The 20,561-nt window shown below is 40.9% G+C and overlaps 1 protein-coding gene across 1 annotated transcript in view; it reads left to right on the top strand.

Annotated features, from left to right (window-relative positions):
- Rxfp1 (relaxin family peptide receptor 1) overlaps window positions 1–11,726 on the top strand; it is an 85,327-nt gene extending 73,601 nt beyond the window's left edge. Inside the window, exons 16-18 of the mRNA XM_059266523.1 lie at window positions 134–544; window positions 7,957–8,175; window positions 11,330–11,726. Of these exons, the coding sequence (XP_059122506.1) occupies window positions 134–544; window positions 7,957–8,175; window positions 11,330–11,631 (932 nt within the window). The 3' untranslated portion in view covers window positions 11,632–11,726. The remainder of the gene's footprint in view (window positions 1–133; window positions 545–7,956; window positions 8,176–11,329) is intronic.
- The last annotated feature ends 8,835 nt before the right edge of the window (window positions 11,727–20,561 follow it).

The following is a 20,561-nucleotide window of genomic DNA, read 5'->3' as shown; positions in this document are numbered from 1 at the left end:
ACCAACCTATGAATTCTTAAGAGAATAAAATATGTCCTCTCTTAATATAGAAGAAATTGGGTCATTTAAACTGTTTTGTGTAGATAAGCATACCTGGTGTTTCTCTGAACCTGTAAACTTTGGACTCTTGTAGGTGCTGACTGCCTAATGGGAGTATATTTATTTGTGATCGGGGCCTTTGACCTCAAGTTTCGGGGAGAGTACAACAAACATGCACAGCTGTGGATGGAGAGCGCTCATTGTCAGCTGATGGGGTCTTTGGCCATTCTGTCCACAGAAGTATCCGTTTTACTTCTGACATTTCTAACGTTGGAGAAATACATCTGCATTGTGTATCCTTTTCGGTGCTTAAGACCTCGAAAAGGCAGGACAATCACTGTTCTGATTTTCATTTGGATTATTGGATTTATAGTGGCTTTTGCTCCACTCAGCAATAAGGAATTTTTTAAAGACTATTATGGCACCAATGGAGTGTGCTTTCCTCTTCATTCAGAAGATTCGGGAAGTACTGGAGCCCAGATTTATTCCGTGGTGATTTTTCTTGGTAAGAAACCACGCATTGCCAACCTTTGTAGATTCCAACTCTTGCTAGAGTCAGTAACAGGAGGAAACTCATTTATGCCTTCTATTGTTTACAAACTTTTGTCCTTCTAACCTGTGGCTGTAGGGGAGAATGTAATCAGAATACTCAAGGAGAATTCTTTTCCCTCAAATGACATTTTTGTCATATAATTTCCAATCTGATACATTCAGTAAAGGATAGCAAATGATTATATTTCACATACTTACCCCAATGATATAAACATAAAGATATTTGCTATTGTTTCTATTCCTATGTACAGGCATACATAACTTCGGCTTCAGCATATACGTGAAACTATTCTAAAGCAAAAAATGAAAATATTCTCAAAGTTCAGCACAAGGATTTTAGAATATGAGAAGATATCATTAATATTAGAGAGCAAATGATCCATGATACTTGTCAAATTTATTTAATATGCTAAATTAAAATTAAACATATCATTTTCTGTTACTTCAACAGTATTTCTGAGTCAGAAAAATTGATGACTTCTGTGTACTCTAGTAATTCTGAAAAGCAGAAAAATAAGAAAAAAAGACTGTATTAAAGGTTAGGCATAAAGGTATACATTTGGGTTTTTGTTGGTGGTGGTATCTTTTATTTTTTTATTGAAAACAGATATTTTATATAATATATTCTGATCTGGTATCCTTCCTCCAGCTTCTCTTCCCTCCCTACCCACACAAACCCCAACCCTTTCTTGCTCTTTCCTTAGAGAACAGACATCAAATAATAATAATAACACTGAATAAAAACAAACCTGAATAGGAGAAATAAGTGAAGAGAAAAAAAAAGCCAAAGAAAATGTACACACGCCTTTAATACCAGCACTCAGGAGGAGGAGGCATGTGGATCTCTGAGTTCAGGCCTAGTCTACAAGAGCGAGTTCCAGGACAGCCAGGATACACAGGAAAACCCTGTCTTGAACCCCCCCCCCCCGTAAAGAAAAGAAAGAAAAGAAAGAAGAAAGAAAAATAAAATGTACAAGAAACACATACAGATGTAGAGACACCCATATTCACACAGAGAGAAATCCCATAAAAACACAAATCTAGAAACCATAATATACATAAGCAAAAGACCTATAAGGTGAAAAATAAAAAAGCCCAGATAAAGTATTGTGAGAAAAAAATTAAATAATAAAAAATAAAAACTCCGAAATATACCATTAAGTTCATTTTGTATTGGCCATCTACTGCTGGACATGGAGCTTGGCCTTAAGTATGGTTTGTAACCTCAGTGAGACTTTGTTGGAAAAAAAATTAATTTTCTTTGAGAGCGGTTATCATTGGAGATAGTTTCTGGGTTAGGGATGGGGGCCTGTGTCTACTTCCCCTCTCAGCACTGGGACCCCATCTGACTTAGACCAGTATGGGCCCTGTACATGCTGTCACAATCTCTGTGAGTTCATACGTATGCAGCCCTGTTGTGTCCAGAAGGCCTTGTTTCCTTGGGTGTCTTCCATCCCCACTGGCTATTACAATCTTCCCACCTCCACTTTCACAGTTTCCTGTGCCCAAGGAAATAAATCTGATGGAGACATGCATTAGACCTGAGTGTTCACAGGTCTCTCACTCTCTGCACATTGTCCAGTTGTGAGTCTCTGTGTTTGTTCCCGTCTACTGCAAGAAGCAGCTTCTCTGATGATGGCTGAGCAAGACGCTGGTCTATGAGTATAACAGAATGTCATTGGGAGACGTTTTATTGCTTAGGCCTTTAATAGCAGTATTTGGTTTTCCCTTAAGTCTCTGGCCTATGTGGTCTCAGGTCCTTGGCCACCCGAGCAGTATTGGGCACGGGTTCCATCTCACAGAGTTGGCCTCTAATCATCTAGTGATTGGTCACTCTCTCAATGTTTGCGCCACTGTTGCCCCGGAGTAGCTTGCAGGCAGGTCCCCATTGTAGATCATAAGGTTTGTAGCTTGGTTGGTGTTTACCTTTCTCCTCTGCTAGTGTATAGAGTGACTTCCGGTACCACAAACACTAGCCAGTAGGAGGTGACGGCTCTAGGTAGGCACCAGCACGATTTCTCTGTGTTCAAGGAGAGATGTAAGTGTCGTCTTCAGTGACAGGGCCTTCCTATCAGTTTAGGGAGAGCCACCAGTAGCCTTGGCAATCGCCTGGGTTGTTCGGACTTTCCATGGAGCTCCTTTGACCAACAACTCAACTAGATGTAACCCGTTCTTGGCACTGGAGGTTTCATTTGGTAGTGAGAGATGTCCAGTTGGGGTTTTCTCTCCCCCATTATTTGGTGAGTCCATTTAGATTTGTTTCATAATATGTATGTATTTTTAAAATCTTCTACTGTAGTGGGTTTCCATATGACCCCACAACTGGCCCTTAGTTTTAGCTGTCCCTCCATGTATTCTCTCCCTTACCCTCTTTCCTCTTTGCTCCTCCCCCATTGGATCCTCCCATTCTTGTTCCCACCCACACCTGTCAATCCATAACTATCTACTCCCCCTTCATAGGGAGATTCTCCCCCTCCCCCCAGTATCTTACTCTATAGAAACCCTCTGTGATTATATAGGCTGTAGCCTGCTGATCAAGGACTTAACAGCTAACATCCCATACAAGTGAATATCATATTTATCTTTCTGTCTGGGATACCTCACTCAGAATGATTTTTGTTTTCTAGCTCCATTCATTTACTTGTGAATTTCATGATCTTGTGAAAGTTTTTTAATGTCTCCATAATATTCTATTGTATAAATGTATCACATGGTCTTTATGCACTCATCTGTTGGTGGACATTTAGGCTGTTTCCAATTTCTGGCTTCTATAAGTACAGCGGCACTGAACATGGCTGAGAAAGTGTCTCTGTGGTGGTAGAGTCCTTTGGTGTAGCTGGATCTTGAGACAGGTCTATTCCTAGCATCCTGAGGGACTGCCATACCAATATCCACGGTGGCTGTACAAGTTTGCATTCCCACCAGCAGTAGATAAATGTTCCTCTTATCCCACATCCTTGCCAGCATGAGTTGTCATTTGTTTTGTTGATCTTGGCTATTCCAACTGGTGTAAGATGAAATTTGAAAGGAGTTTTGATTTGCATTTCCCTGATGACTAAGGATTGGTGAACATTCCTCTAAATGTTTCTGAACCATTTGTGTTCCCTCTTTTGAGAACTGTCTTTTTAGATCTGTGCCACACTTTTAATTGGGTTATTTTCTTGATGTCCAGTTTTTTTTTTTTCATTTTAGTTCTTTATATATTTTAGATATTAGATGTGTCATTGGTTAAAATCTTTTCCCGTTCTGTGGCCTGCTGCTTTGTCTGAATGATGGTGTCCTTTGCCATACAGAAGCTTGTCAGTTTCATGAGGCTCCATTTATTGTTGTTCAAGGTGTCTGTGCAAAAAGTCTCTTCCTACGACAAAGACTATTTCCCACTTTCTCTTCTATCAGATTCAGGGTATTTGGCCTTATGTTGAGGTCTTTGATCCACTTGAACTTGAGTTTTGTGCAAGGTGATAAATATGGATCTATTTGAAGTCTTCTACATGCAGTCATCCAGTTTGACCAGCACCATTTGTGGAAGACGCTCTCTTTCTTCTAGTGTGTATTTCTGACTTCTTTACCAAAAATCAGGAATCCATGCGTGTGTGGAAATATGTCTGGGCTTAAATTTGATTCCGTTGATCAACATGTCTGTTTTTATGCCAACACTATACTGTTTTTATTACTATAGCTCTGTAGTAATATTTCTATTACTCAATTAATTACTCAAGTAGGATCTCAATTTGAGCTCAGGGATGATGATACCTCCAGCAGTTCTCTTATCATTCAGGATTGTTTTAGGTGTCTAGGATTTTTCTGTGTTTCCATATGAAGCTGAAAATAGTCCTTTCAGTTTCTATGAAGAATAGTGTTGTAATTTTGACGGGGATTGCATGGAATCTGTAGGTTGCTTTAGGTAGGATGGCCATTTTCACTGTATTCATCCTACCAGTCAATGAGCATGTGTGATCTTTCCGTTGTTCAATATCTTCAGTTCTTTCTTCAATGTCTTAAAGTTTGTATTATAAAAGTCTTTAACTTGCTTCATTAGAGTTACTCCAAGATATTTTATTTTGAGACTGTTGTGAAAGGTGTTGTTCCACTGATTTCTTTCCCAGTCCATTTGTCATTTGTGTTCAGGGAGACTACTGATGTTTGTGAGTTGTTTGTATCCTGCTACATTACTGAAAGCGTTTATCAGCTGCAAAAGATTCCTGATGGAGTCTTTGGTTCATTTATGTGTACAATCATATCATCTGCAAATAAAGATGTCTTGACTTCTTCCCTTCCTGTTTGTATTCCCTTGATCTCCTTTGCTTGTTTTACTGTTTTCACTAAGACTTCAAGTACTATATTGAATGAGTATGGAGAGAGAAGAGTGAACTTGTGCCTGTCTTCTTCCTGATTGTAGTGGAAATGCTTTCAGTTTCTCTCTATTTAGGTTGATGTTGGCTGTGGGCTTGCTGTAAATTGCCTTTATTATGCTGATGTATGTCCCTTGTATCCCTAGTCTCTCCAGGACTTTTATCTTAAAGGTGTGCTGGATTTTGTAAAAGGCCTTTTCTGTATCTAATGAGGTAATCATGTGGGCTTTGTCTTTCAGTCTGTTTATATAGTAGATTCCATTAATTTATTTGCATGTGTTGAACCATTCCTAAATATCCAAGTATGTGGTCAATTTTGGAGAAAGTTCCATGAGCTGCTGAGAAGAAGGATTATTCTTTTGTGTTTGGGTAAAGTATTCTGTAAATATATGATAGTCCATTTGATTTATGACATAATTTAGCTCTAGTATTTTTCTGTTTAGTTTTTGTCTGGATGTCCTATCTGTTGGTGAGAGTGGGGTACCGATATCACCCACTAGCACTGTATAAAGGTCAATATATGATATTAGTTGTAATAGTGTTTTCTTTTATGAACTTTTTTATGCATAGATGTTTAGAATGGCAATGTCCTCTTGGTGGATTTTTCCTTTGATGAGAATATAATGTCCTTCTCTATCTTTTCTGATTAGCTTTGGTTAGAATTCTATTTTGTCAGCTATTAAAATGGCTATACCAGCTTGATTTGGGGGTCTATTTGCTTGGAATATCTTTTTCCATCTTTACCTTGAGGTGATATCTATACTTGATGTTAAGGTGTGTTTCTTGGATGCAGCAGGATGGATTCTGTTTTTTAATCCAGTTAGTCTGCATCTTTTTATTGGGGGAATTGAGACCATTGATGTTGAAAGCTGTCAATGAGCAATGTTTGTTCATTTCTGTTATTTTGTTGTTGTGGTGTGAGGTTTCCCCCTCTTTTGATTTGCTGGTCTCGGATCATTTATTCCTTATGTTTTCTTAGGAGTGATTAACCTCTTCAGGTTGATGTTTCATCTAGTGCCTTCTCTAGAGGTGTATTTGTAAATAAATAAATTTGGTTTTATTGTGGAGTGTTTTTCTTTTTTTTAATTTTTTTTAAATTTATTTCTATTTTATGTATGAGTGTTCTGCATGTATACCTTCATGCCAGAAGGGGGCATCAGATTCTCACTGTAGATGGTTGGAAGCCACAATGTAGTTGCTGGGGATTGAACTCAGGTCCTCTGGAAGAACAGCCTCTTAACCGCTGAGCCATCTCTCCAGACCTGAGTGGGTTTTTTTCACCCATTGTTATTGAAAGTTTTGCTGGGTATAATAATCTGGGATGGCATCTGTGGTCATCTATTGAGTTTGTAAAACATCCATCTATGCCCTCCTGGCTTCTAGAGTTCCCACCGTCTCATATGCCTTTATATGTTACTTGGTCTTTTTTCCTCCCAGATTTTAATACTCTTTCTTTGTTCTGTTTAGTGTTTTGATTATGTGAAGTAGGGGATTTCTTTTCAGTTCAGTTGGTTCTGTCTGTTTGGTGTTCTGTATGCTTCTTGTACCTTGATAGGCCATTCCCTCTAAAGGCTAAGGAAATTTCCTTCTATGATTTTGTTGAAGACATTTTCTGGGCCTTTGAGGTGGGTTTCTTCTCCTTCTTCTATTCCTGTTATTCAAAGATTTGGTCTTTTCATAGTGTACCAGATTTCCTGGATGTTTTGTGACTGAATTTTTTAGATTCAATGTTTTCTTTCATTGAGGCATCCATTTCTTTTACCCTGTCTTCAACTCCCTAAATTTCCTCTTCCATCTCTTGTACTCTGTTGGGGAGGTTTGCTCCTGAGGTTTTTGTTTGACTTCCTAAATTTTTAATTTCCAGTTTTCCCTCAGTTTGACTTTTCTTTAGTGATTCTATTTCTACTTTCATGTCTAGAATCATTTTCATCATTTCATTCCACTGTTTATTTATGTTTTCTCATACTGTATTAGTAGAATTATTCATATCCTCTTTGATATGAGCATATTCATAACATCTATTTTGAAATCCTTGTTTTGTGCTGAAACTCTATGGCTTTTTCAGGGACTACTGGAGTAGGATTACTGGGTTCTGCTGGAGACATATTGTCTTGGCTATTAACGATTGTGTTTCTTTTTACTGGCATCCAGGCACCTAGGTTTGGGATGATTGTGATTCTAAATGTTAATAGGTCTTGTCTTTAATGGGTGAGTGTTCCAGTCCTCAGTTTCTGTTGTCCTTTCTGGGTCTTAGGAGAGTATGGTGGCTGTGGGTTACCTGGTAGGGAGTGCTTTTGAGTCCCTGCCAGGTGTGGTCACAGGGAGTCCCAGGTTGAATGTATTTCTAAGTATTGGGAGCTGATGTTAAAGAATGGGGACAGGCTGTCAGGAAGGTGGGCCTGAAAAGGTCTACAGGAGGGAGAAAAGCTGGGTCTGCTGCAAGGTTTGATGGAGTTTCCAGAGAGTGGAATCAGAGAGGAAGGACAGGCCCTTGCAGGGTCGGTCTGCTGCAGAGCTGAAGATGAGACTGGGGAATGGGAATTGAAGGACAGGAAGGAGAGTGAAGATTGCCTGCCTGATTCTCAGTGGCCAGCATGTTCCCAGGTAGAGAGTGCCTCTGGGCATTGGCGGCTGACACAAATAGATGGGGTGAGGGAGGAAGGCTGGGTCCAGAGGTTCAGCAGAGTCCCTGGGGAATGGAGGCAGACCTGTGAGTGGTCTGCAAGAGTGATGGGGATGAGACCATGAAACTGGAACTGGAAGTCAGGGAGATCTGGTACACATTTGCAACCTGAGGCAGGAGGACTGTAAGTTAGTGTCTAGCCTAGGCTACCTAGTCAAGTTGAAGGCTAGTCTGAACTTCCCAGTAAGGCCCTGTCACAATGTGAATAAATAAGTAAGTACCTCTTTATGGGCTCTGTGGCCTTTAATAGTAAGGTCTAAAGCATGTATTATCTCTTTTTCCTAAAAGAATGCTAACATATACTAAGAATGTTCTTCACGGTCTAAACAGGCATTAACCTGGTGGCCTTCATCATCATTGTGTTCTCCTACGGAAGCATGTTTTACAGTGTTCATCAGAGCACCATAACAGCAACTGAAATACAGAAGCAGGTGAAGAGGGAGATGGTCCTCGCCAAGCGCTTCTTCTTCATCGTGTTTACTGATGCATTATGCTGGATTCCCATTTTTATTCTGAAATTTCTTTCACTGCTTCAGGTGGAAATACCAGGTACACGCTTTTCCTAGAAAGAAGAGATCTGTGCGGTGTTATTCTAAGAAAGGCAACTTACACTCTTAACACTAACTCATTTCAAGAATTATTAGTCAGAGTAATGTGGGCTCCGGTTCCATCATCAAGGAAATGCTTCCTGATAGGAAATGTTCGCTTCTTTCCGTAAATGCTAAGCGCCACAAAAAGCAAAGTACAATGACCCAAATAAATGATAGGCAGTGCTGAAATCGGTTGCCTGCTTAAGAGGACCAGGAAAACAAGCCGAAGTAGCTGCCAAATCATGAGTTCATTGTTTTGGGAACGTAAGAAATGTTCCTCCCTACAATACATAAGATAGAGACCACTGCACCAGAGTGTGACATAATAGAAAACAACACAGAGTTTTGAAATAATGTCCACCGCATGCACCACAGTGGCTGTTACGTGGAGAGAAAATATGAATATGAACACGTTGGTAAGGTGGGGAAATTTGACACTGTGCACTGATAGCAGGATTTGAGCACAGTGTAGCTACAGTGGGAAAGTGTGTCAGCAAGTGCAAAATATAGACTTGCCATACAATCCAGCCACTCCACTTCTGGATAAATGTCCAAGAGAACCGAAAGCCAAAACTAAAACAGATAATCTGCACACCCGTGTTCACAGCAACATTCGTCACAACAGCCAAAAGGCAGCCACAGCAGAGTGTCCACAGATACATGGATGCCTCAAAAGTACACATGGATCATTAGTCAGGTTTATAGAGAAAGGAAGTTTTCAAAATTTTTTTACATTTATTTATTTCGTGTGTATGTGTATGCATATGCACACACACACACACCTGTATCATGACACACATGTGGAAGTCAGGGGACAACCTGCTGGAGTCAACTCTCCCCTTTCACCATGAGTATCCTGGGCATCAAATTCAGGTTGTCAGGCTTGGTGGCAAGAGCCTTTACTCTCCCCAAGGCTTCTCACCATCCCTTAGAAGGAAATTCTGGCACATGCTGCTTTATACATGAGTCTAGAAGGTGTTGTGTTGAGTAAATAGCCCTGACACAAAAGGTGGGTGTGTTTTATGATTCATCTTACACAGGACTCCGGGAAGAGTCAAATTCATAGACAGAACATAGAGGCTGGGAAGGGGAGAGGGGGAGAATGGGAGGTATGATGGGAACATGAGAACACTCCGGGACTGGCAGTAGTGAGGGATGCTCAACAATGTAGATGTACTTAGTGCCACAGAACTGTACAGGTGAAAAAAGGTTAAGGTGCAAATTTTATGTCACGCATATTTTATCACAAAAAAAATGCACGTATTACCGGGCGGTGGTGGCGCACGCCTTTAATCCCAGCACTCGGGAGGCAGAGCCAGGTGGATCTCTGTCAGTTCGAGGCCAGCCTGGGCTACCAAGTGAGTTCCAGGAAAAGGCGCAAAGCTGCACAGAGAAACCCTGTCTCGAAAAACCAAAAAAAAAAAAAAAAAAAAAAAAAAAAAAAAAAAAAAAAATGCACGTATCCCCTGCTAACTGCATAAGCAGTGCAGTATGAATTCACATTTTTACACTTACATATGCATAATTTAGTTTTGTTTGATCCCTTAGGTGATGATAACAGAATCTGACAAGCCAGGAGAATAAGAGAGAGAATAGCCTCAATTACATCAGAACAAAAATCTGAGTGTTTGGTAGTTCTACGCAAAGCTGATTTTTAAGATAGGTTTAGAGAGTTGTAGGGATGCTCAGCTCAGCAAGAAGAGCATTTGCTGTTCTTCCAGGGGACAGGAGTTCAGTTCCCAGTGCCCACATAGGGAGGCTTACCTGTAACCCCAACTCCCAGGCATCTGACACTTCTTCTGACTCCTTGGGCACCCCCACATATGGGGTGTATACACTGACAGAACCAACACAAGTTAAAATTAATCTTCAACAAAAGACGAATTTAGTCAAATATATTTGGGGATTTTGTTTTTATTTCGCTTTACTTTAGGTTTGGGGGTTGTCTGTTTGTACTAGGGATTGAACCTAGGGTCTCATAATACTAGGCAAGTACTCTACCACCAACTTATATCCCTACCCCTTCTCCCCCACTTTTTATTTCGAGGCACAGTCTTGGTAAGTTGCCTCATTCGTGCCCTAGGTCAGAATGGCCATGTACTTGAAAACCCTTGGCTCAGCCCTTTATCAGTTGGGCCTTTAGGCCTGAGCCACTAGCTACTCAAAGACATTTCACTGAAATAAATATTTGGTTTAAAGCCTAAAAACGTTGCGGGCTGGGGAGATGGCTCAGTTTATAAGGTGCTCGCCACACAAGCAGGAGTTTAGGTTCCCCAGAAACTACGTAAAAAGCCAAGTGTGCAGTAGTACATCTGTAATCCCAGTGCCGGGAGGAGGCAAAGATAAGGGAATCCCCGGAGTTCACTGGCCACCCGGCTTAGCCCATTAGGCGAGTTCACGGAGAGGTCCTGTCTGAAAAAATAATGTAGAGAACAATGAAACAGACACCTGACATTGACCTCTGGCCTCCACATGCATGAGCACATATGTGCACATATACTTGCATGTCACACACACACACACACACACACACACACAGACACACACACATACACACACTGCCTATGTGTACAAGCCCTAAAATGTGTGCCTATTCTTAAAATACAATCAGTAAGCCTGGGAGCAGTTGAGCACTTGCCTAGCATGTACAAAGCACTGGGTTCAATCTCTAGCAGTGCCACAAAGGAAAGCAGAAGAAAACCACATAAATAGCAAAAAAGAATTTCATTCAAGATAAATCTACATATTGTGAGAAATACTACATGTACTTCCTATTCATTAAAACATTTGTACAGAGGGATATATGCTAAACAACATGGTTTTCCTTTAAATGGATTCATAATGTTATGTCATGACTTTGTGTAAATACTCCCAACAGTGTTCTTTTGTTGGCACGCTGAAGTATTCAGGAGAAGCCATTCAGAAAGAGCCCCATGCCTTCACAGCACTGGCATGCCTTTAAACACTGACACTACAAAAAGACATCCTGAAAATACCAAAGACTTGGTGTTTAATTATGTCACATCAAAGAAAAGGGCGGCTGAAGACGGGGGATACAAGAGATGCCTTAAACCATCTATTAACACTCAGATTTTTCATTTTTTCTCTTCCAGAGACTATTACCTCTTGGGTGGTGATTTTTATTCTACCTATCAACAGTGCTCTGAACCCAATTATCTATACCTTGACCACCAGACCGTTCAAGGAAATGATCCATCAACTCTGGTACAACTACAGACAGAGAAGGTCTGTTGACAGAAAAGGGACTCAGAAGGCATATGCTCCGTCATTCATCTGGGTGGAAATGTGGCCCTTGCAAGAGATGCCCACTGAGTTCATGAAGCCAGCAGTTTTCACAGACCCCTGTGATCTGTCGCTGTTCTCTCAGTCATCTAGACTCAACTCTTACTCATAACTGGCTCTGTCTGGAAACCAGTTCTTCTCAGAGAATACTGTGAAGTGCTTCTAGAGGGATTTGCTGATTTGAAGTAAATACCACAAAATGTATAACTTATGGTTAAGACAAGTTCACTTCGAGTGACACAAGGTGGGCAAAGGTGGCTGGTGTTCATACAAAGAGAAGTAACTATCCTGACAACGTGTGCATGTATATGAATACATATTTGCATAGGGAAAGAAGGGAAATCTCTTTCTGGCATGCGTTTATGCACACTGCATGGAGGTAAAGTGCTGGACACACACAATATAAAGCCGTTTTAATCTATACATTGTGTTTAATTACTAACAACACAAATTCTACCCACAGCTCCTGGATTTCTCTGTTGTGCATATCGGCAAACGTAAGACCCATAGACATTTTAAAATTAAGGTCTAAAGTTTTAGAATACTCCAAGATAACAGCGTCAGATATAATGTGTGGAGCCAGTGAGATGCTCAGTGGATAAAATTCATTACTATACAAGTGTGCTGACCTGAGCTCAATATCTAGTGGAATGAATAGACTCTGGAAAGTTGTCCTCTGACCTCCACTTGTGTGACACGGCATGTGTGTGTGCACATGCACATCACACACACACACACACACACACACACACACACACACACAAAATGTGTTTAAATATGGCTGTATGCAAAACAGAAGCATTGTGTTTAAAGAATCCTCTGTATTGTTCTTTGAGTCTCCACACTTGAGAGTCAACGCAACGTATTTATTAAAAGGAAGCTTTGCTGCCAAGTGTGGTGGACAAACCTGTAGTCCTAACATTAGAGAGGGAGAAGCAGAAGGAGCACAAGTTCAAGGCCAGCCTCAACAACCTAGAGAGACCCTGCCTCTAATGTGCAAAAGTAAAGCTTGAGATATGGTTCAATTGTCAAAGTGCTTCCTGCACACGCACGGGACCTGAGTTTGAGTTCCTGGAACCCACATTAAAAAGAAGGTGTAGTAGGGCATGCCTGTAATCCTACTGCTGTGGAGGCAGAGACTGGAGGATCTCCAAGGCTTCTTGACCAGATACTGGGAAGACACCCAACATCAGCCTCTGACTTCCACACACGTATGCGCACGCATATGCACATACATGCGTACACAAAGATAAAGGAGGTAGGCAAGCTTTGTTATACACTCAGAGCTGCATTTTTCTGTCACTCCCTACGTAGTTTTCCCTTGGCTTTGCTTTAAGTGAGCGCCATCATGAGGAAACAGAACAGGACAGTAGGTAGGAATATTGCAAAAGAGTAAGCCAAAAAAGGGAGAATGAGGGTGTTTAAATCAGTGAAATCCAATTCAGAGTCCAGAAACAAACCTTCGTGTTTCAACAAACTGATTGTTTAAAAGGGTGACAAGACACATGTAATCTAACCAAATTAAATCAAGAGGCTATGAACAACTCATATCCACAACCAGCAAACAAAACTTGAAAGAAAAGCTAACACCAGTGCTCCTCCAATTGTTCCTCAGATGGAAAGTGAGGGACCACTGGCAAACTCACTCTCCAAACCCAGCACAGCCCTGATCAAAACCAGAGAAGAGCACAACAAAAGAATAAAGACTATTCATCAATTTCCTGGCAAACATAGGTGTAAAGATTCTCAACAAACACCCACAAATCAAAGTCAAGAACAGATTGGGAAAAATCACACGCCATGACCAAGTTTGTTTCATGCAGGGATGTTAAGTTTTTTGGTCCAATACACAGAAATCAATAAATCTGATACAAAAGTAGAAAAGCACAGGTCTCATATGATTATTTCAAGACACACACACACACAAAGACCCTTGACAAATTCAACATCCTTCATGATAAAAGATCTAAAGAAACCAAGACTAGACGGGACACATGCCAGCATAATAAAGGTTATATAGAACAAAGCTAGAGCCGACTAAGTGGGACAGGGATGAAGGCCTTTCCTCTAACGCAGGGAATGAGGTAAGAGTGCCTGTCAGGGACCCCACAAGTGTCACATCTGCCTGAGGTGAAGAATGGAACTCAAGTCAGCACCAACTTTGCAGGTGCTGGGCCAAAACTTTCAGAGTCTGACCTTGTGATTTATTTTTCCTTACACATTGAAGCACAGTGAAACATTGGAAAGAGGTTTCCATGCAACAATTATCACAACAAAGCTGGGGCATAGCTGCATAGAGACTCCCTAGCAAAGTAGGAAAGCACCTGTGACCCTCACAATGAGTACTATTGACAGGGGCCTAAGCGGGAAGGATCTGGGATAAGCGTAAGGATAGATTCTATTGGTGGAGGATGCAAAGTACATGGACCTCTTTCATAAGGATGGGTTCTAGTCCCTGAGACAAATCTCAGGATTAAAGCCTAAACAATGCTCAGGATTTGGGGGGAATTCAGGAAGACTGGCCTCATAGAATAGCAAAAATACCACCAAGTTGTCAGGACAACATCCACTCCAGCCTTCTGGGTGACCAAGCGTCAGTCATTTTCTTCCTTTGAAGAAACTAGGCCCATGTGTTTAACAGTTCTGGTTCCTCCAACGCTTTCTTTAAGCTGTGCTTCCTACAAGTGCCCACTTACACAATTCTTATTCAATGTACTGTTCAAAGTCTTAGCTTGAGAAAGTATAAAAAGAAACAAAATGGACACAAATATGACAGGAAGAAATTAATATATTCTTATTGTAGACAACCCAAACCTACATTTAAAAGCCCCTAAAGATTCTACCAGAAAGCTCCTAGATTCCATGTTTTCTGTATAGTGTTCCTAAAAATAGAACTACCATGTGACCTAGTTAATTCATAGGTATACACCCAAAATACTCTGTGTTAATATACCACAGAAATATGTCCATATTTATTGTTAATACTGTTCACAGAAAAAAAGGGAAAGGGGAAAAAAAAGAAAAGAACCTAGATGTTCATTGAAAGAAAAGGAATTTACATATTTACAAAAAACTCAGTAGCCTTCCTATATATCTATAAGAAACTTCATTTGAATTGAAGCAAGCTCATTGTGGGTATATAGAAATACTACTGCTTTTGTGTTTGGTTTGCATTCTATTTGTTAACATGGAAATATCCAGTTATATTCATTTTTCTGAAAATGTCATTTTCTTTCTCTTGCTGACTAAATAAAGTTCCATTGGGAATATGTTAAACGAAATATGCCAGACTCAAAAGGCAAATAGTGTATTTTCTCTCATATGAGTGTGTGTGTGTGTGTGTGTGTGTGTAAGCATGCACACATATGTGAAATGAAACTACAAAAGGAACCATGGCAGGGAAGAAATACTGAGTAAGGGACAGGGAAGGGAGTTGAGGAAGAGGGTAGGATTTGTATGCCAACAAAGGTTGGCAGTGTGGGGAGAAATGAAAACAGCGTACATGTGTATGAAAATACCATCTAAACTCATTATATTAACATGTAAAAAAAACTTTCAAAATTCTTAGAAGAAAACACAGGGATAATTCTTTGAGATTCTGGATTTTGTGATGGATTTTTTTTCTTTTTTTTTGGGGGGGGGGGTGGGTTTTGAGACAGGGTTTCTCTGTGTAGTTTCGGTGCCTGTCCTGGATCTCACTCTGTAGACCAGGCTGGACTCGAACTCACAGAGATCGCCTCCCGAGTGCTGGGATTAAAGGCATGTGCCACCACCGCCCTGCTTGTGATAGATTCTTTGTGATGCAAAAATGTAAACAACAAAGGGGGAAAATGGCTTCATCTAAAAAGGCTTCACCTTTGGGCATGAACCCAGTGGGGAGAAGGCTGAACCCTTGCTACTTTTCCAGAGGACCCAAATTTCACTCCAGGGTCTCCTATTGGTCAGCTCACAACCACCTGCAACTCCAGGTCCAGAGGATATGATACCCTCTCAGGCTTCCTTGGACACTGCACTCATGTGAACAAACCTACATTCAGAAACACACACACACACACGCACAAAATGGCAATCACTGTGGGAAAATTTGGCCTTTCCTCAAAACATAAATTTAAAAGAAAGTTACCACATGACCTAGCTACTTCACTGTGAGATACAATCCCATAGGAACTGAAAATAGGACTCAGACAAGTACTTTCATGCAAATATTTATTGCTGAATTGTTCATAAGAGCCAAAATATAGAAAGCTGGGTGCCAACAAATGAAGAATTGAAAGACAACGTACTGGACGTATACATACAACAGAATATTATTCTGCCATTAAAAGAAATGAAATTGTGATAAAAAACGCTGTAACACGAAGATGTAATGGAAGCCAGAGATAAAGTGACAAATACTGAGTGGTCCCACTTATATGACATTATCTAGAGAAAGTAGACTCTTAGGGATGAACGGTAACTTAGAGAGCACCCATGGCAGTAGGGTTGAACGTATATTCCGGGGCTTAAGTGATCTAAAATGCCTGTGAGAATAGAACTTGGACATTATACTCAAAGCCAGTGAGTTGTACACTTTAGAGGATTGGCTTTTTATATATGGTGTATTATATCTCAACAGAGCAATCAAAAGACAAGAAGAGAGTCATGGGTTTAGGTACCCTGCTTTAGAAAGGGTTTCGTCCATATATTTTTCACTCCAAGGAGATATTGCTGCCATGAAGAGGTGGCTTTACCTTGTTTGCTCAGCCAGTTCATCAGATATAACTTGTTAACTAGTTTTTCTTCTCTAGTTGATTAGGCTTGAGAAAGGGAGAGAAAGAAAGGGCTCAAGACAAAGAGACACCAAGTAGGACCTTCCTTTAGGCAGATGTAATGCCACAGCAGATGATTCAGTCCAAGTCTGAAGCAAGAAACTTCAGTCTCACCAGGCAAAGCAAAGCATCTACTCTTAAAGGTTTCCGAGGGTAAGGAGGTCTTGCACTAGCAAGCAGGCTTAGTGGATACATGACCCATGCTACACATCGAAGCAGAAGAGCCGAGTGTATATGACAGGGATCACTTGGTCTCTGCATAGGGAAGTGGGACTTGGTTGACTTGTTATCCAAGCAATGTGACAGTAGTCATGCTGCCTTCATCCCTACTGACGCCCCCTCAGCAAGGGGGCTGAGTGTGTTTCTCCCCTGCCTAGAGTCTGGATTTCCTCCTCCCCCGCCACCCCATCTAGCTAGCTAGCTATACACACACACACACACACACACACACACACACACGAAGCAGAGGGATGATTTTATAGAAAGGAGGTGGGTGGAAGCTATGGATGGATTAATGAAATCTGCTTAGCTACTTGTGGCTGATTGGGGTTTTGGGGGGTTAGGTCTTCAGTTTTGTAGTGGGTAGTCAGCAGGTGGTCTTTGGGTTGGAGGCTTGTGTCTGAATTTACACATCAGAAAGACAAGGTTCTTCTCGTTGTAAGACCTTTTGGAGTTGGATTTGTTGAATTCTGGAAGAGATGAGCATAATATAAGTTTACCGAGAAGAGTGGGAACCATAATAAGTAGATTCAAAGACAGACCCATCACCATGAAGAAGGAGTGCTAACACTCAGGGCCTTGACTGGATCAACTTCCTCAAGGATATCTGGAAGAGCCAAATCACGTATAGAACAGGTTAGAGGAGGTTGCGGGGGAAGGCATGTGAGGGTAAAGACAGTTATTAAGAGGGTTGTCATGGATGTCCCCAAGGTTAACCTCAGTTCATCAAGCATCCCAGCAAAGCAGGCCTGAAGGTGGCAAGGTGATGAGAAAGCAGGCCTGAAGTGCAGGCCTCAAGCATTTGCCATGGTGCTCTTTCAGGCCCCTGGCTGCTGATAAAATCAGCCAGGGCACGGATCTACAGGCCTGCAATATCAGTGCCCATTTTGAGGTCTGGTGAGTCAGAGTACATGAACGGGAGAAAAAGAAACAAGCTTCTCTGTGATCTTCAGGTTCCCTTTCAGAACTGTGGTCAGAGCCACGAGTCTGAAACCAAACTCTGGGCTTCCCAGAATTGGTGGGTCTGGGGAAAAGAACAGACCGAAGCCAGGGATCTCATGATCTAGTACTAGGATTTTCACAGCAGATGGACGGAGGTGGACAGGAAATCTGGAGAGTCCAGACTTACCCATTTGGAGACAAAGCTCCAATGCTGGAGAAAGATGACAGCCCCGGTGATGAAAAGAGGGCAGGAGCCCTAGGTGGTTGGAGGAGGTGGCAAAAAAGCCCTGGTCTGGGCAGCCCACATTCACACACCACCACAAGCACCACCACCATCATCACTGTAACTGAATTGCTTTGGGTTCCATCTGTTCTGGTGTGGAATGAAGCCAGTAAATTTTCTTGATTCTACCTACCTCATAAAGGTTTCTGGGATCCATCCACTCTTCGTCCCAACACCCAGTGCCTTAGTTTGGGTCATCATGTCTCACTTGGATATTTTCGATAACCTTCTAACATGTCTGTATCTTCAGTTCTAATATATCAACTGATTACTATAGGTTTTTAAAGTTCTCAAAAAAAGAAAAAAGGATCGGGGTTGAGGGGTGTTGGATGTTATAGAGATATTAGCATTACATTTAGATAATAATTGCATTCTCTACAGACATGTGTATGTGTATACATGTATAAACACATATACTTGTAAGAGATAATTACAAAGAACTGACTCATATAATTCTGGAGGTCAGCAGCCTTAAGTCTACAGAGCTGATATATCAGTTCAAGTCTGCAGGCTGACAGGGTGGCCTTCTCCTGTTAGGACGAGGTTCACCACCTTACCATGAATATGATTTGCTTAATCTTTAAAAACTTACCTCAGCCTGGTATACTCCTGTCATATAAGCACTTAGGATACATGAGACCCTATTTTAAGAAACAAAAACAATTTCAGGGGCTTGAGTGAGTAACATACACAAGTCCCTAAGTTTGATCTCTGCTTCACACATGTATACACACACATGAATACTCACAAAAAGGGGAGAGACAACCTTTAAACCTTATCCATAGTCTCACTGAAAAAACCCAGGATGTTGAACTGGGCATTACCACACATGAGGAGAGGACAAGGACAGACCTGAACTCTACCGTCTCTGGAATCCTCTGGGCAACAAGGTATAGTACAAACAAGCATTAATAATCTCATCTCATAGGATATCGAGGGGTTTAAGATTTCTGAGTAAGAGTGTTCACCTTGCATGTGTGTATGTGTTGACCACATTCATTGTTAGTGCCCAATGAAGCCAGAAGAGGGTGTTAGGTCATCTGGAACCAGAGCCACCATGAGGGTGCTAGGAACTAAATCTGTATCCTCTGCAAGAGCAGCAAGTATCTTAACCACTGAGCCATCTCTCCTGTCCTGGGAAATTGTTTTAATCTCAGCTTCTACTTCCTGCTCTGTGAACAGATATCACTTTCCTCGGAGCTGATAGGTTTCTAGAAAATAATGTTCCAAAATTCTAACACAGTGCCTGATACATGGCTCTCTTCCCATCAATGAGAATACTAAAACTTCCTCTGAAGTGTGTAATGAGCTACTTGCCAAGTCAAAAAGTATCTTAGGTCTTTAAGAAAATGATTCTCCTCAAGCTTCCTCACAAAATAAAGCCAAAAAATACATGAAAGGGGATATTTTTTAACCCTAGCACTTGGGAAGTAGAGGCAAGGTAGGAATTCAAGGTCACTTTTGGCTATTATTTTAAGACCTGGTCTCAAAAAAACAAAATACCTGTAAGTATGATATCTTAGTTAGGGTTTACATTGCTGTAATGTAACACCATGACTAAAAAAGCAAGCTTAGGAGGAAAGTGTTTATTTGGCTTACACTTCCATATCATTGTTCATCATCGAAGGATGTCAGGACAGGAACTCAAATAGGACAGAAACCTGATGCAGACGCCATGGAGAGGTGCTGCTCACTGGCTTGCTCAGCCTGCTCTCTTACAGAACCCAGGACCACCAGCCCAGGGATAACACCACCCACAATGTGCTAGGTCCTCCCCTCATCAATTGCTAATTCAGAAAATGCCTTACAACTGGATCTTTCTCAATGGAGGTTCCCTCCTTTCCGGTTGACATAAGACTAGCCAGAATATGAAAAATATAAAAACAAACATTGAGGGTCTAAGGAGTGCTTACTTAGCACACACAAGGCCCTGGGCTCAGTCCTCAGCATGATTTGGGGTAGCAGGGAATACAAATCAACAATTATTTAAAACCATATAATCACAAATTAACAAACAAATGACCACTTCTACGGCAGCGGCTGTGGAGAGAAACAAGGGGATGGGGTAAGAGTCAGCAAAGCAAAGTTCCAGGGAGTCTAACATTTGAGGGGGAACAGCTAACTGAAAAAGATAAAAAGTAAATAAAATGTAAACATTAACTCTGCATAGTAGGAATACACGGAAATTATTTAAATGATTCACCTTTTCTGTATGGTTGATCTCATACAGTCTTAAATAATGACCAAAGAAACAGAAATTGACTGGTAATACATTTATTTTTATACATTTTTAAATTGCAATTTTCAGAATATATACTTATTTCTCTCATATGGGAATAAGCATCTCTTTGGTACATAAATCACATCATACTTGTGTGATCTTAAAAAAATCTTTAACTATGACTGTGTCAAAACTAGTCTTTGCCCATCCGTTTGTCCCCTATCACAGCTCCACTGTGAGACTTCATAGAGTTCTGGTCACATCAACATATCTACACAGACATCACATCAAAGATACTTAAAGGTCAAGTGTATCAAGGTAGTACATGGCTTGACAATAGATGGCACAGATTACATAAAATACAGTACAGGTCAACTAGAGCTCTAACAATAAGGTCAACTGATAGGAAACCCATTGAAACAGTTAAATGTGACACACTGGAAACTAACTTTAGAGTAATGTAAATAACTTGCAAAGCTCCAATACTAGTATACAGCCATAAATTTGGTAAGGCATTTCAAAGATAGCAATCAGACATATAGAACACTAACAATAAGAGATATTAACTA

Source organism: Peromyscus eremicus, chromosome 6 (genome assembly GCF_949786415.1).
Source record: "Peromyscus eremicus chromosome 6, PerEre_H2_v1, whole genome shotgun sequence".
Classification (NCBI taxonomy): domain Eukaryota; kingdom Metazoa; phylum Chordata; class Mammalia; order Rodentia; family Cricetidae; genus Peromyscus; species Peromyscus eremicus.
Note: the sequence above shows the minus strand (reverse complement) of the source record. Positions and strands in the feature narration are given on the sequence as shown.